The sequence below is a fragment of the Neoarius graeffei genome, chromosome 2 (genome assembly GCF_027579695.1).
Source record: "Neoarius graeffei isolate fNeoGra1 chromosome 2, fNeoGra1.pri, whole genome shotgun sequence".
Taxonomy (NCBI): domain Eukaryota; kingdom Metazoa; phylum Chordata; class Actinopteri; order Siluriformes; family Ariidae; genus Neoarius; species Neoarius graeffei.
Window position 1 is genome coordinate 126,696,835 of NC_083570.1, and position 18,038 is coordinate 126,714,872.

The 18,038-nt window shown below is 43.1% G+C and overlaps 1 protein-coding gene across 2 annotated transcripts; it reads left to right on the forward strand.

Annotated features, from left to right (window-relative positions):
- Positions 1–969: 969 nt before the first annotated feature.
- LOC132882274 (glutathione S-transferase A-like) lies at positions 970–17,663 on the forward strand. 2 transcript variants are annotated; one of them, XM_060915563.1, is made up of 6 exons: positions 970–1,289; positions 1,451–1,516; positions 2,879–2,984; positions 12,854–12,972; positions 13,054–13,142; positions 17,184–17,663. In XM_060915563.1, the coding sequence occupies exons 1-6, from the start codon at positions 1,122–1,124 to the stop codon at positions 17,314–17,316; spliced, it is 681 nt and encodes a 226-aa protein (XP_060771546.1). In that variant the 5' UTR covers positions 970–1,121; the 3' UTR covers positions 17,317–17,663. The 2 variants fall into 2 exon arrangements, with proteins under 2 accessions (XP_060771546.1, XP_060771547.1); XM_060915564.1 differs by lacking the exon at positions 1,451–1,516 and having other exon boundaries at positions 971–1,289.
- Positions 17,664–18,038: the final 375 nt, after the last annotated feature.

The window sequence follows — 18,038 nt, forward strand, 5'->3', positions numbered from 1 at the left end:
CCAAAAAGCTCGTCAGCAGATGGAAGCATGAAGTGCTCTAAAATCTCCCGGTAGATGGCTGTGTTGACTTTGGACTTGATAAAATACAGTGGACCAACACCAGCAGATGACATGGCACCCCAAATCATCACAGACTGTGGAAACTTCACACTGGACTTCAAACACCTTGGATTCTGTGCCTCTCCACTCTTCCTCCAGACTCTAGAACCGTGATTTCCAAATTAAATGCAAAATGTACTTTCATCTGAAAAGAGGACTTTGGACCACTGAGCAACAGTCCATTTCTTTCTCTCCTTAGCCCAGATAAGACACTTCTGACATTGTCTCTGGCTCAGGAGCAGCTTGATATTAGGAATGTGAAAGTTGTATCCCCTTTCTTGAAGATGTCTGTTCATGATGGGTCTTGATACACTGACACCAGCCTCAGTCCACTCCTTGTGAAGCTCTCCCAAGTTCTTGAATCAACTTTTCTTGACAATCCTCTCAAGACTGCGGCCATCCCTGTTGCTTGTGCACCTTTTCCAGCCACCCTTTTCAGCAACGACCTTTTGTGGTTACCCTCCTTGTGGAGGGCATCAGTGATCATCTTCTGGACAACAGTCGAGTCAGCAGTCTTCCCCATGATTGTGGTTGTGTGTACTGAACTAGACCGAGAGATACACTGTGTTCATACTGTTTTACTCAAACTCAAAATGAAATATTCTAATATTTTGAGATGGGTTTTTTTATGTTTTTGTACTGTATGCCATACTGATTAAAATTAAAATAGAAAAATGCTTGAAACATTTTAGTTTATGTGTAATGAGTCTATAATATATAACATTTTCACTTTCTTAAATAACTGATGGAAAATATTGAAGTTTTTCACAATATTCCAATTTTTTGAGATGCGCTAGTATGTGTGTGTGTGTGTGTGTGTGTGTGTAGTAGCGCCATCTGGCGGTAAGTAAAAACCGGAAGTGTATGTCTCTCTCTCTCGGAAGAGGAAGGGGTGGTGTGTTTTTCACCAACCCATGATCGTGTTCTTCTGTCTGGAGCAAAAGGGCAAAGAGGTCCAAAGTGCAGTTTTGCAGCCTGCCGCGGTTCCTCAGAGTATTTTATCCACCTTGTGGGTGTAAAACATGTCTGAAAGCATGATGCTGTACTGGGGCTCGGGATCTCCTCCATGCTGGAGAGTCCTGATCGCTCTGGAGGAGAAGAACCTGCAGGGGTTTCAACACAAACTGCTCTCTTTCGATAAAGGAGAGCACAAGAGTGAGGAGGTGATGAAGCTGAACCCGAGAGGACAGGTGATCAACACCACACAGACCAAAGGATTCTCATTTCTGCTTCATTTCTTCATGTAGAACTGATCCAGCACTTTATACACACACTATATGATAAAACACATTCATATAACTCACACCATCACAGGACTAGGACTTATTCATCTGTCTGTTTGTTTATTGAGCTTCCAACCTTTAAACATGGAGATGTGGTGGTGAATGAATCCTTCGCTGCCTGCTTGTATCTGGAGGTAAGGGGAACATGGAGCCTGCACTGCTCAGGGGAAAGGGTCGCCAGGTGACGTCATACACTCATTTCCATAGCCAGTGAATGGTCAGAGCGTGGATGCAGATCAGAAGGTGTTCCATGAAATATAATCATGACTTCATGATGAATTATGTCATGATTCACTTTTCTGAGACTTTGACCATCTTATGAGGTTTATTTATTTAACTACAAACTCACTGGAAGCAGCTGATGAGATGTTTAAAAAATTTGGACTTTTTATTTATTTTTTAGAGTTTAAAATGTTTGCAGTATTAAATTTTTTAAATTAACCAGAGACACGTGCAGGTCTGAGCTCAGCCTTTGATGTCAGGATTCGAACCAAGGACATAAAATCTGTTATAGTCCTAGATAGCGCTTTCGACCACTCAACCATGGAGGATTATATCACAAACTGAGGTTATGTAAATGTGGCACTTACACAGCCAGTACACGGTGGCGCCGCATCACAACCGTGTAATCGCTCCCTGAGGCTGGCACGCCAATTACATTCTTAACCTCGCTCAAACTTGGTTAAACACGCGCATACAGAAAAGTGCCTCGATAGGCTTCACCCAAAGGCTGAGCTGATAATCTAACTTATTTATTTTTATAGACTCTATATAAATCATTGAGCAGGTTTTTTATGCAAAATCACTTGGAACTCATGAGCCAACTTTTATACTGTGAGACATACACTACTGTTCAAAAGTTTGGGGTCACCCAGACAATTTTGTGTTTTCCATGAAAAGTCACACTTTTATTTCCCACCATAAGTTGTAAAACGAATAGAAAATATAGTCAAGACATTTTTCTGGCCATTTTGAGCATTTAATCGACCCCACAAATGTGATGCTCCAGAAACTCAATCTGCTCAAAGGAAGGTCAGTTTTATAGCTTCTCTAAAGAGCTCAACTGTTTTCAGCTGTGCTAACATGATTGTACAAGGGTTTTCTAATCATCCATTAGCCTTCTGAGGCAATGAGCAAACACATTGTACCATTAGAACACTGGAGTGAGAGTTGCTGGAAATGGGCCTCTATACACCTATGGAGATATTGCACCAAAAACCACACATTTGCAGCTAGAATAGTCATTTACCACATTAGCAATGTATAGAGTGGATTTCTGATTAGTTTAAAGTGATCTGCATTGAAAAGAACAGTGCTTTTCTTTCAAAAATAAGGACATTTCAAAGTGACCCCAAACTTTTGAACGGTAGTGTATTTTATATCACAGAACTGCTTTTCAGAATCCTGATGTTTTTGTTATATTGCTCAGCCACGTTCTAGCTGTCTAGTATGTAACATAAACACCTTGTGTAAAGTGTGTGTGTGTGTGTGTGTAGAATCAGTTTAAGTCTCAGGGCACTCAGCTGATTCCGGATGATGTGAAGGAGCAGGCGCTCGTGTTGCAGCGTGCGTTTGAGGCCCTCGCACTGCAGCAGAAAATGTGTATGTATAATAACACTGTACGCATTTTAATATCATATTAGCTTTGCAGGTCTACTGCATTTAGCATTAATACATTATTTACCATCATTATAATTAATCTTATAGAGTGAAGCGAATAAAACTTTTTAAAAATGCCTCCAGATTATTTTAAGATAATTTATTTTGCCAAGTCCCTGCACAGTTTATCACTGCAGTGTTTTTTGCTTTCAGAAGCATTTCTGTGTGCACACTTTAATCTGTTGAAAGACAGAGGTGATGTTTGTGCCTGCTTTGATATTGCCAAATTTTATGAATTAATTTGTCATTGCACTATGTTACAATAAGCGAATCTATATTCATCTGACAACAGATGACAGTTCTTGGAACAGCAACTGTACACAAACAAATGCGTATCTTCTTCTTCTTTTGGCTGCTCCTGATTAGGGGTCGCCACAGCAGATCTTTCGTCTCCATTGCTCCCTGTCTTCTGCATCCTTCTCTACCACACCTGCCACTTTCATGTCCTCTCTCACCACATCCATGTATCTCCTCTTTGGCCTTCCTCGTTTTCATTTGCCTGGCAGCTCCATCCTCAACATTCTCCTTCCCACATGCTCTGCATCTCTTCTCAGGATGTGCCCAGACCATCTCAGTCTCATCTCTCTTAGCTTCATTCCCAAGCTCTCCACATGTGCTGTCCCTCTGATGTGCTCGTTCCTTATCCTGTCCAACCTCCCATCACAAACCTTAACATCCTCAACTCCGCCACCTCCAACTTTGCCTCCTGTCTCTTCGTTAAGGGTACGGTCTCCAATCCATACATCACAGCTGCTCTCACTACTGTCTTATACATCTTACCTTTCACTTCTGCTGGGACTTTCCTATCACAAATGACTCCCGAAATCCTTCTCCACCTGCTCCACCCTGCCTGCACTCTCTTTCTCACCTCACTATCGCAGCCCCCATTTTCCTGCACAGTTGACCCCAGGTACTTGAATTCACCAACTTTCTTTCCGTCTACTCCTTGCATCTTCACTACACTCTCATCCCCATTCTCATTGATGCACATGTATTCTGTTTTGCTCCTGCTCAACTTCATTCCTCTTCATTCCAGTGCATCCCTCCATCTCTCCAAACCCAACTCAACCTCCTTTCTACTTTCACCACATATCACAATATCATCCGCAAACATCATGTTCCATGGTGACTCTTGCCTCACTTCGTCCATCAAGCTATCCATCACTATGGCAAACAAGAAAGGACTCAAAGCAGATCCTTGATGGAGTCCCACCTTCACCTTCAACCATTCAGTTGTTCCAACTGCACACCTCACTGCTGTTTCACTGTTCTCAGACATGTCTTGCACCACTCTAATATACTTCTCATTCACTCCACTCTTTCTCATACAATACCATAACTCATCTCTCGGCACTCTATCGTATGCCTTCTCCAGGTCTACAAACACACAATGTAGCTTTCTCTGGCCTTCCCTGTACTTCTCCATTAACATTCTTAAAGCAAAACTTGCATCCGACGTGCTCTTCCTTGGCATAAACCCATACTGCTGTTCACATTGCTACCTCGCTTCTCAATCTCACCTCCAATACCCTTTCCCATAAATTCATGGTGCGGCTCATCAATTTTATCCCTCTGTAATTACTGCAGCTCTGTACATCTCCCTTATTCTTGTATATTGGGACGAGCACACTCTTTCTCCATTCATTTGGCATTTTCTCATTCTCTAGGAACTCCACAGCCGTCTCACCCAAACATCTCCAAGCCTCAATCGGGATACCATCTGGTCCGACTGCTTTCCCAGTCTTCATTCTTTTCATGGCTGCCCTCACCTCATCCTTACTAACCAACTCTGCTTCCTGATTTGCTGTCGCCAGCGAATCTGACCTTTTCTCTCTTGGATTCTCCTCATTTAATAAATCCTCAAAGTACTCTTTCCACCTTCTTAATACACTCTCTGTCAGCACATTTCCATTTTTCATCACTCTTACCTGCTGTGCATCCCTCGCTTCCCTGTTTCTCTGCCTAGCTAGTCTGTACAGGTCTTTCTCTCCTTCTTTGGTCTCCAGTCTTTCATACAACTCCTGGTATGCATCTGCTTTCGCCTTCATTACCGTTCTTTTTGCCTTCTGTCTTGTCTCTCTGTAGTTATATTGTTAACTACAGTGTCACTTAAATTGTATGGCCTGAAATTAGTAGTTTATTTTTGGGGTTTTTTTGATAGTTTCAATTTTGAAATTGTTGCTGCTACATATTGCAGGTGTGCATGTGTCTATTGTGGGCTTTTTCCTCATTAATTTTTGCTACAGTATTAAATAGGAAGCTAGGATTATTTTTGTTAATCTTTTAGGATGGAGAGATACATTGATCTAGTCGCACTAAGAGCTTTTCTTTACTTCAGGAGGCTCTCCTTCCATGCTAATCGGAATACTATCAATTTTGTTTGATTCCATTTTAAGTTCTAATTTTCAAGTGGTCTGTTTTCAGGTACAAGTGTAATCCTTATACCAGCGTGCTAATTTTTTTCTTCTCTAATCATTTTTATTTTAAGTGGAGCTATATCTGAAGTATAGCAGAACGTTGACACTCCGCATTCAGTTGCCTGATGAAGTTCTGTGGGATCTAACTGTTGTCCAAAGTTGATAACTCTAGGAGACTATTTATAAAACTTTGTGCAGTAGTTGATGTGAAGCTACTGTGAAATGTACAATGGCAAGGTGCATATATTATTGCTCAGTCATATTTTGAATGAGATAATGATCTGCGGTAGCTTCAGACTGTGGAAGTGTGACTATATTTTTCTATATTTAAACCAAAAGTTAGCATTAGATCAAGAATGTGACCACCATTGTGGGTCGGTCCTATGACGTTCTGATTAACCCCTACTGAATCTAGAATGGACACGAACACTGTTTTCCGAGGGCCTTCTGAGTTATCAAAGTGATTATTAAAGTCTCTAACAACTAAGGCTTTGTCTAAGGAAATAACCAGGTCTGAGATGAAATCCGCAAATTCAGAAAGAAACGGCATGTGGCCCCGGGGGCCTGTAAATAATAAGTAACAGAATGGATTGGGTAGACTTTTTTGTGGCTATATGTGGTATTAGTAACGAAGAACTTCAAACATATTGGATTCGTGACCAGGTTTTTATTTTACACCTAGATAATCATTATGAATAACTGCAATGTCTCCTCTTCTGCCAGATAGATGAGGCTGGTGTATATAACTGTATCCAGGAAGACTAGCTTCATTTAAAGGAATAGAAAATGCAAAGTAAATCCATGCACGGGTTGGTAGCTTGTAATATTGAGAGCCTGTAAGAAAAGTTTCAGGCATGTTTGACCATTTATAAGAAAGTTGTGAGCGTTTTTGTGTCGCTGCTCTGATGCCACCAGGAGGCTGCCATGTTGTCTGTTGGAAGGGCGATGCTCTCGACTCATTCATGAAAAACATCATCAAGATGTCCCCAGGGTCGCCTACCGTAATTACCGTGGTAGACAGTTCAGCCCCCACGGCAACGCAGAAAAAGGGTAAACAACCACTGCGTTACTATACAGGATTCATGTGAGCATTACCTGAGGATGCACTTGTACAGAAAAAGGAGGAAATATTGGCAGAAACACTGCTGGTATTGTATGGATTTATTTGGCAAAATTCATACATGTAAAAGGTACAGTATAAATAACACAGAGGACAACACAAAGTATAAAATACACTTATTTCCAATGTGGTCCTCTTGATGACAGCAGGAAACAATAAAATATAAGAGACAAGAATAAATTGACAAAATTGTATAAACAATAATGAAAAAGTCATAAACAAAAAATATATGCTAACTGTATCACAGAATACAACTAGATTACAGAAATAACACCAAAATGATTAAAATTAGTTATATACACAAAATAAAACTGGGTTTTATTTATTTAAAAAACTGTTTCACCTGTTTCTTAAAATGATCACGTGTTTGACTAGATTGCAGTGATGGAGGTCGGCTATTCCACAAACACATTCCTGTAAACCTAAAAGAACTCCGAATGGTTTCCGTAAAGTGCGACGTCACTTACAGCACACAGCCGTATTCGACAAAATGGACCACAGCACCAGCGACGTTTCTTTATTGATTTCCCCGACTATTTTGGACTGATGATAAACAGTGATAAACAGGCGGCACGGTGGTGTAGTGGTTAGCGCTGTCGCCTCACAGCAAGAAGGTCCTGGGTTCGAGCCCCGTGGCCGGCGAGGGCCTTTCTGTGTGGAGTTTGCATGTTCTCCCCGTGTCCGCGTGGGTTTCCTCCGGGTGCTCCGGTTTCCCCCACAGTCCAAAGACATGCAGGTTAGGTTAACTGGTGACTCTAAATTGAGCGTAGGTGTGAATGTGAGTGTGAATGGTTGTCTGTGTCTATGTGTCAGCCCTGTGATGACCTGGCGACTTGTCCAGGGTGAACCCCGCCTTTCGCCCGTCGTCAGCTGGGATAGGATCCAGCTCGCCTGCGACCCTGTAGAACAGGATAAAGCGGCTAGAGATGATGAGATGAGATCGTGATAAACAAGCATTACCATATCAATTAGTTACACACAAGTGAACAATATTTATAGAGTTGTTTTAGTTAGTCATTACTGAGGCTTTTCTGACAAACACTGAATCAAAGCAAGACACCCAACAAACATCAAGCTGCTTAGCTGCATCAGCAGTTATTACGTTTATGCCCAAAGGAACTCAAAATAACATATCACGCTTAATAAAAAAGTTAGGGAAGCCATAAAGTGTTTTCTTACCCTTTGAACTTCTCTTTTGCGGACTACTGACCATGTTCTCATTTGTCTCTTCTGCTTTTTGGCCGAAGATTGTGGGAACCGCATCTGGACTCAGCGCTGGCGTGTACGGTATTCCTAATGCTGGTGCATCTGAGTTGTTTGAGTGAAACAATTTTCTTCAAAATGTTCCGAGCACACGAGCTGCATAAAGCAGTGTTTGTTTCCCCTCTTTCTGCGTTGCCACAGGGGTTGGACTGTCTACCACGGTAATTATGGTAAGCCTGGTGATGTCTCAATGAGGAAGTTTTTCATGAATGAGCTGAGCGCATGCTAACGAGTGCTTATGCTGTCAGGAATGTGTAAAAACTTGTGCACTTGCCTCTTTGACAGATTTAGGCAAGTTAGATTGCATGCAGATCTGTTTGTAGGTTGTCTAGCGAGGTTACAGTCCGCAGAATGAGGCGTCACGGCAGCACGACTTGTACCAGGGATATAAATATGAAAAGTTGCCTCCCCCATTCAGTCACATAAGAGCACATCAGCTGTTCACGCTTCCCTCGCTGTTTATCAGCGACATCAGTATTATCTTTCCCCCTCCACTTTTTTGTTAGAGAAATGGAATTTCAATTTTTTTCATATAAACTTAATCTCCAGCCAGAGGCAGCTTCAAGTCTTACTTGCTATGTGGAGCTTCTGTGTCTTGCACCCAGATTACATCAGAGCACTGCCAGAAACGATCAGGGGGATTTTTCTGATTGGCTAAAATATTTTCAATGGTGGCATCAATGAAATCCTCCATTCTGCATAGAAACTGACTTTCGGAGATGGATATCTTGGTTGTATGAGCTCCTTATTTTCAATTATTCGCATGAATCATTAGTTTATATCATAAGCTATCTTCATAACTGTATTTTAAAAATGGGCTTTCTTTTCTTTTAATGCTACATACTCGTTCATCGTTCGTCAGGTTAAATGGCCTGCCACTAATCAGAAGAAGGAGTGCTGCCAGTTTAATAAGGATGTTGACCAGATCCTTCAAGTCACAGCCAGAGGGGATGTTGACCAGAGGTTGCAGGCAATGTGCTGTACGATCATCAGTATCACAGCTGAGAGACTTGGCACAAAGAGGCAGAATTCTACCAGTAGTTTAGAGGGGCCAAGCCGACGGGAGGTGAAGATCAGCCAGCTGCGGCAGGAGCTCAGTGAGCTTAGATGGCAGTTCAAGCAGACAAGGGCGGACAACAAGGCCCATCTGGCAGAGCTCCATAATATTGTAAGGAGAAAGCTTGTGACCCTCCGTTGAGCTGAGTCGCATAGAAGGACAGGCAAAGAGAGAGCCCGAAAACATGCATCCTTCATTGCGAATCCCTTTGGATTTGCCAAGAGAATTCTTGGGCAGAAGCGCAGTGGCCGACTTGCCTGCATTCAGGAAGAGGTTGACAAGTACCTTGGTGCCAGGTGTAGTGACAGTGCAAGAGAACAGGTCCTTGGTCCATACAGTACTTTGATAACCCCACCAGAACCCATTGTAGCATTCAATCTCAAGGAGCCAGTCCTGAAAGAAGTTGAGGAAGTTGTCAAAGCAACCATGTCTGGCTCAGCACCAGGTGCAAGTGAGGGTTGCCTTATGTTGTCTATAAGAGGTGCCCTAGACCAGGGTTTCTCAAACTTCTTTGCTCTGGGGCCCAGTAATGTGAGGCTTTGGTGCTGCAAGGCCCTGCATAGGCCTACGCCTCTGTGCGCCCCGCTGAAACCCCCCCCCCCTCGCACGCACACACACACCATGTGCGCCTCCATAGATACATACATACATAGTTTATTTTATTTTTTTGTTAGTAGTACTTATTACAAGTAGCAGGCTTATACCAGCATAACAATATTTTGGCTAAATAAGACCTAACAGTAGTGCATTGGCAGAATTGTAGAAAATTGCCAAATGACCAGTAACTGTCCAAAGATATGCCATTATTATTATTAGTAGTAGTAGTAGTAGGCCTATTATTATTATTATTATTATTATTATTACTTAAGCCTAAACTATTATTAAACAAGGGAAACTAACAGAAGTGCTTTGGCTTTGAGATTATTGCCAAATTACATAAATATACTGATATATAGGCCCAATAATTTGATATTATTATTATTATTATTATTACCATTTGTGTAAGAAACATTAAACCAACATTTTTTTTTTAAACTACACCTTTGAACTTGAAGCACTGCCAAACAGTGCCTCAATAACATACACACTTTTAAAAAGGTCTACCAGAAACATGGGACCTCAAACCGAGAACCCTAAAGACCCACTGTAGCCCTAATACTGACTGACTACACAGTCCCAGTATGAAGAAGGGAGAACTGAACGTAGGCTACGTGCTGACTTTTAACCTCAAATGACAGGCCCAGTCACCCACAGAGATTTAGTAAAAGAAAAGTCAGCATTCTAATGCGAAGGATGTGCCTGCTTTCTCGCCACCAACATGTCGAAACGAGGAAGACAGGGTGACAAGGCCACTCGGAGCTTGTTTTCTGAGTTGAGCCTGTTTTGGGATTTTGTCTTTGTTGCTGTCAAATGTGAAAATGCGGTCTTGCAGAGGTATGTTGAACGGAAAGGCATCAGTGTTTTCACTGCCATCTCACTCAGCTGGGGAGCTTCATCACAGCATGACAGCCAGAATTCAGACAGAGAAAGTCGACCAAATCTCGACTGCAGACCAGCATCGCACGAAAGCTCCAGAAGTTTATCCCGCATCACAGGTGGCAAAGCTCTTGTTTCTGGGTTGGTGAACGGATCTCTTACCCATTGCTTTTCCGTGAGATGGGATTTTGAGGGGAAGTATGAATCAACATGATGCAGTGTTTCGGTAAAGTGTTGCGCGATCACTGCCAGCACCTGCCCCAAATCCACACCTTCATCAGCCAGAGACGACAGACAGCCCAACATGTCAAACACACCTCTATTAACTCTGTAGGTCCAGACTGAGAGCTTCTTTTTGAAAGCCATGATTTTATCATTGGCTAGAAAAATGTCACACGCTTGGCCTTGGATCGACAGGTTTAGCATATTGAAATGGTCCCGGATGTCAGAAAGATAAGCTACCTTTATAAGCCAAGACTGATCTCGCAGGTGATCGGCAAGATTGGACTGTTTATTTGTCAAGAATGCCTCAACCTCATGCCTCAACTCGTACACACTGTTCACCACTTTACCCCGTGACAGCCAACGAACCTCAGAGTGCGAGAGCAGATGAACATGACCTGCACCCGTCTCATCGCACAGAGCTGTAAATAGACAGGAATTTGTCGGATTGGCCTTAATGAAGTTCACTATTTTGACCACTTGATTTAAAACTTCATGAAGCTCTGTGGACAGGCGTTTAGAGGCAAGTACCTCTCGATGAATAACACAGTGTGTTGCCTGCACGGATGGTGAAACGGCTTTTACCCGAGCAGCAACTCCGTTGTGCCTGCCGGTCATAGCCGCTGCCCCATCTGTGCAGACACCAACGCAACGCCCCCATATCAACCCATGCCCAGAGATGTACCCATCAAGCATACGGAATATTTCTCCAGCAGTTGTGGTCCCTGGAAGCACCTTACAAAACAAAAAATCCTCATGAAACCAGCCCTCATGAGCATATCTGATGTAGACCAGAAGCATAGCCAAGTTAGAGAGATCTGTGGTCTCATCCAATTGAATGGCAAACCAGTCAGATGACTCCGCCCTTTCTAAAATTTGCATTTCGATGTCTGCCGCCATATCGTCAATTCGACGACAGACCGTGTCATTTGACAGAGGAATCTCTTTTACTTTGGCTGCAGCAGCCGGACCCAACACCTCACTACGAGCAGTAACAATCGAAGGCATAATTAGCTTCTCAGTTGTGAAGGGTGCCTGACATTTGGAAATGTGGTGTGAAATCATGTATGATGCCTTTTTTGTTAGCTTTTCATTCTCGGTCAAATTACTTTTCAACACTTTAGTTTGGGTGGCCAATTCATCACGTTTTCTTCTGAAAAAATCCTCTGATTTATCCTTGAGATGCGAATGTTTAGTTTCCAAATGCCGGCGTAATTTGGATGGCTTCATAGCATCGTTGCTTAGCATGGTTTGGCAGATAACACAGATTGGTTTCGGGGGACAACTATCACTTCAAATAAAGCCAAATTGTATGTTTGAAGGGTCGTAATTGCGAGTGAATGGGTGATATTTTTTTGCCTCTGGCTCATGTTGTGTATCTGCACTGTCAGATGGACGCTTTCCAAAGAAAGAGTCAAGAGTAGCTTGCTTTGAACGTGCCATGATATTGCTCTCATAAAGCGTGTGCACGCGAATGACTGGACTTGGGACAGAATGAATGAATAAGTGCAAGTGTGCAACCTCGCGCAGGCGGGAACGCTTAACATTCTAGAATGGGGGGGCAGGACTTATGCTACGTGGCACACAGTGACAAAAGCACTGAGAGCAGAGCCAGCCAATCACTCTTCTACATAATCTGATTGACAGTGACCAGTAGTTTGAAATTATAACACTGACTACTAGTGCAGAGGCAGGCTTGCAGACCGACAGTAATCTTCTCACGGACCGGTACCGGTCCACGGCCCTTAGATTGAGAAACACTGCTCTAAACTACTCCAAACATCGATACAGTCCAGTGATGTCACATCAACATGGCCACTCACTCTGTGCACAGAGTTCCTGTTCTCCACTTTTAAAGGAGTTTGTTGCTGTACTGACATTTAAAGTTCATACACACACAACCCTCAGTCAGGTCTATAACACTGACCATAATAATCACTGTTCTGAGAAGCTCGTCATCATTAGAGCATTAGTTATCACTAATGTTTGATGGCTAGCTTGTTGCTAGCGCTACTCACTACTATTCAGTCCAAAATGTTGCTTGAATGTATGACCTGCGCAATACCACTTAAACACCACAAACGCAGCACAGGAGGATGGTGTGTGTTTGATGTGAGCATGGCGTGTATGACCTGCATGATGTGTGATGTGAATGACATTTTCTTTGCATGTGTGTGACGTGTTTGTAATGTGTGTAAGACAGATGTATTGTGTGTGTGTGTGTGTGTGTGTGTGTGTGTGATGCTGATTTGTTCAGATGAGTCTCTGTTCTACAATCACGTCGTCCCTGAACCTGAGCGACAAGAATCAGCACTGAAGAGACACATGGAGAACCTGAAGACTGAAATCACACTGTGGGAGGGTTACCTACAGAAGGTGTGTGTGTGTGTACATATATAAAATTACACGTGTGTGTGTGTGTGTGTGCACAAACGGACACTCTGTGTCTCTCTGTAGATGGGTAAAGGATCGTTCTTGGCTGGAAGAAACTTCTCTATGGCTGATGTCATTTTCTTCCCTGTCTTTGCTTTCCTCCCACGATTTGGGTAAGTGGGTGAACTCTCTTTTCTAGAACTTCAGCACTTCTTGTATCTGACTTGTGCACTTGTTGTATGCCGCTCTGGATAAGAGCGTCTGTTAAATGCTATGTAAGATAATGTAGTGTGTATATTGTATGTGTGTGGTCAAATGTGTAATACAGTGAGTGGGGACTTGATAACGGCCATCTCTCACTCCTCCAGCATTGTTGTGTTGAGGATGAGGCTGCTCACGTAGACAATACGTACAGTGCTCAGCGTAAATTAGTACACCCCCTTTGAAAAGTAACATTTTAAACAATATCTCAGTGAACACAAACAAGTTCCAAAATGTTGACAAGACAAAGTTCAATATAACATCTGTTTAACTTGTAACGTGAAAGTAAGGTTAATAATCAAGTCAAGTCAACTTTATTGTCAAATATGCTCTACATGCTCGACATACAGCACAGATGAAATTACAGTCCTCTCTGACCCACGGTGCAAACAGGCAATGCAATAAATTAAAAAACAGAATAATTGAAATAAACAATATAAACAGTATAAACACTTTAGATAAGAACTGGACATGGACTAAAACACTCATACATACATACATACACACACATATATACTGAAGCAAATAAACATTCAAGGGCACTTGAGGTATAGCAGGTAAACATGAAATAAGCAGTATAAACAATAAACTAATAGCTATTAAGATGAGGTAGTGCAGAATAGTGCAAATGAGCGAGGTAAAGTGAAATGTGCGGACCCTGAGTTCAGTGTGTTAATGAACGTTGAGAGTGTGTGTGTGTGTGTATATGTATGTATGTATGTGTATATGTGTGTGTGTGTTGGGGGGCGGGAACTGTGAGGGTGACATCAGATGCTGAAGGGGGGGCAGGGGGGTGCGCAAGCAGAATCTGTGGCGGGGGGCAGAGGGGAGAGGAGGGGCAGAACAGGGAGGGAGTTGAGCCTCCTGACCGCCTGGTGAAAGAAACTGTTCTTGAGCCTGCTGGTTTTGGCCCGGAGACTCCGCAGTCTCCTCCCCGACGGCAGCAGGCTGAAGAGGCTGTGAGATGGGTGGGTGGGGTCACCTGCGATCCTGATGGCTTTGCGGGTGAGGCGGGAGTTATAGATATCCATTAGAGAAGGGAGAGAGACACCAATGATCCTCTCAGCTGCTCTCACGATGCGCTGCAGAGTCTTGCAGCAGGACACGGTGCAGGCGCCGTACCACACGGTGATGCAGCTGCTCAGGATGTTCTCGATGGTGCCTCTGTAGAAAGTGTGCATGATGGGGGCCAGGACTCTTGCTCTCCTCAGTTTGCAGAGGAAATACAGACGCTGTTGGGCTTTTTTGGCCAGTGATGCGGTGTTGTTGCTCCAGGACAGGTCTTCAGAGATGTGCACACCCAGAAACTTGGTGCTGCTCACCCTCTCCACTGCAGCACCGTCGATAGATAGTGGAGCATGCTGGGTGTGCGCTCTCCTGAAGTCCACAACAGTCTCCTTCGTCTTCTCCACGTTCAGGCGGAGATTGTTGTCCTTGCACCAGATGGCCAAGCGGCTCACCTCACTCCTGTAGATTCTCATCGCCATTGTTGATGAGACCCACTACAGTCGTGTCATCCACAAACTTAATTAAGCGATTAGAGTTGGATGTTGGTGTGCAGTCGTGGGTCAGCAGAGTGAAGAGGAGGGGGCTCAGCACACATCCTTGGGGGGCCCCCGTGTTCAACATGATAATGCTGGAGGAGTTGCTGCCGACCAGCAATATGATGATATAACTTAGATCAGCTGATCTAAGTTATAACTTTAATATAACTTGGATCAGCGTTTCTCAACCTTTTTTCAGTCACGGCACCCTTCAGAAGTATGCAAATTCTCAAGGCACCCCCATATAAAATATACGCAGTCACGCTGACCATGCGCTGACCCCGGCAGTGACATTGTGACATGGGGAAAGGGGGCCGTGAGACAAATTTTGATGATGCATGAGGCGGCGATGATCTGCATTAGTGTAACTATTGTTTTTTGGAATTTTAATTGATTTTATTTATTTCAGTGTTAGATTATATAATTTTTTGATGGCACCCCTAACAAAGCCAGACGGCACCCCAGGGTGCCATAGCACCCTGGTTGAGAGGCTGACTTGGATTAGACATTTTTCAGTTTTACTCAAATTAGGGTGGTGCAAAAATGAGTACACCCTACAACAAAAACTACTACATCTAGTACTTTGTATGGCCTCCATGATTTTTAATGACAGCACCAAGTCTTCTAGGCATGGAATGAACAAGTTGGCGACATTTTGCAACATCAATCTTTTTCCATTCTTCAACAACGACCTCTTTTAGTGACTGGATGCTGGATGGAGAGTGATGCTCAACTTGTCTCTTCAGAATTCCCCATAGGTGTTCGATTGGGTTCAGATCAGGAGACATACTTGGCCACTGAATCACTTTCACCCTGTTCTTCTTCAGAAATCCAACAGTGGCCTTAGATGTGTGTTTAGGATCGTTGTCATGTTGGAAAAGTGCATGACGACCAAGGGCACGGAGTGATGGTAGCATCTTCTCTTTCAGTATAGAGCAATACATCTGTGAATTCATGATGCCATCAATGAAATGCAGCTCCCCGACACCGGCAGCACTCATGCAGCCCCACATAAGGACACTACCACCACCATGTTTCACTGTAGGCACCAGGCATTTTTCTTTGTATCCCTCACCTTTGCGACGCCATACAGTTTTGAAGCCATCAGTTCCAAAGACATTTATCTTGGTCTCATCACTCCAGAGTATAGAGTCCCAGTAGTCTTCATCTTTGTCAGCATGGGCCCTGGCAAACTCTAGGCGGGCTTTTTTGTGCCTGGGCTTTAGGAGAGGCTTCTTTCGTGGACGGCATCCATGCATACCATTCCTCTGCAGCGTATGCCGTATTGTGTCACAGGAAATAGTCACCCCAGTTTGGCTTTCTACTTCTTTAGATAACTGCAGTGAACTTGCACGCCAATTTTCTTCAACCCTTCTCATCAGAAGACGCTCCTGTCGAGGTGTTAACTTCCGTGGACTACCTGGACGTCTCTATGAGATGGTTGCAGTTCTATCTTTCTTAAATTTTTGTACCACTTTTGCTACAGTATTCTGACTGATAAGTAAAGCTTTGCTGATCTTCTTGTAGCCTTCACCTTCGTGGTGTAAAGAAATTATTATTTTCTTTGGGGAATTCTGAAGAGACAAGTTGAGCATCGCTCTCCATCCAGCATCCAGTCACTAAAAGAGGTCATTGTTGAAGAATGGAAAAAGATTGATGTTGCAAAATGTCGCCAACTTGTTCATTCCATGCCTAGAAGACTTGGTGCTGTCATTAAAAATCATGGAGGCCATACAAAGTACTAGATGTAGTAGTTTTTGTTGAGGGGTGTACTCATTTTTGCACCACCCTAATTTGAGTAAAACTGAAAAAATGTTTAATCTAAGTTATATTATTAACCTTGGGCGGCACGGTGGTGTAGTGGTTAGCGCTGTCGCCTCACAGCAAGAAGGTCCTGGGTTCGAGCCCCGGGGCCGGCGAGGGCCTTTCTGTGTGGAGTTTGCATGTTCTCCCCGTGTCCGCGTGGGTTTCCTCCGGGTGCTCCGGTTTCCCCCACAGTCCAAAGACATGCAGGTTAGGTTAACTGGTGACTCTAAATTGACCGTAGGTGTGAATGTGAGTGTGAATGGTTGTCTGTGTCTATGTGTCAGCCCTGTGATGACCTGGCGACTTGTCCAGGGTGTACCCCGCCTTTCGCCCGTAGTCAGCTGGGATAGGCTCCAGCTTGCCTGCGACCCTGTAGAAGGATAAAGCGGCTAGAGATAATGAGATGAGATGAGATTATTAACCTTACTTTCACGTTATAAGTTAAACAGATGTTATATTAAACTTTGTCTTGTCAACATTTTGGAAATTGTGTTCATTGAGATATTGTTTAAAATGTTAGTTTTCAAAGAGGGTGCACTCATTTACGCTCAGCACTGTATATATTTCTCTGTTCCTGTCTAATGTATGTATTGGCGTGTGCAGGCTGAGTAAGGAGCGCTATCCCAACCTGATGGAGTATTACGAGATGCTGAAGGAGCGTCCGAGCATTAAAGCCTCATGGCCTCCTCACTGGGCGGACAAGGCTACAGCAGGGGACACACTCAAAGACCTGTGAGGACACAGCGAAGGGATTTGGAACAGAGCCGCTCACTACCAGCTGTACTACTGTTCTACAAATAAAGGCTTCTACTCTAATCTTCTAATGTAACGCCAACACGATCGTCTCTCTCTCTTTACTTCCAGTATATAACACAAGTCCAATTTAACCGCCACTTTTTCTGTACTATTACATGTTATTTTCTTCTTTAAAGCTGATTTGAAGAAAAACTAAATGTTTAATCTGATCTCATGACATTCAGCAATTTATAGCACTTCATTTTGAAGCTCACTATTTTTCTAAAACAACTATAAAATGTACAACAATGAACATTTAAAGATTAAAGAATAGCAATGTAAAAGAAAGTTCTGTGTGAAGTTTGCTTCTTCAGTTTACACTGTAGCTTCGAGGCTAATGTCGCTAACAAGGAGTGAAAGATTCTAGCCACCAGTTTAGCATCAGAATCACTTTTATTGCCAGGTATGTGAACACACACAAAATTTGACTACGGTTTCACTTAGCTCTCTCAGTACAAACAGATAAAAAGCGTAGACAAAACAAAAAGCTATGTACATGTAGAAGGGTAAATATATGTATAGACAAGGATTTTTTTTTTAAATCTTTTGGTGCAAAATGGTGCATAGTGCAAGGATGACTAAGTAAATATAAATATACTGTGTGCACAGAATGACAGTATGAGTGTGCAGATATTTCACAGTTGATGTTACTGATATTTGGGT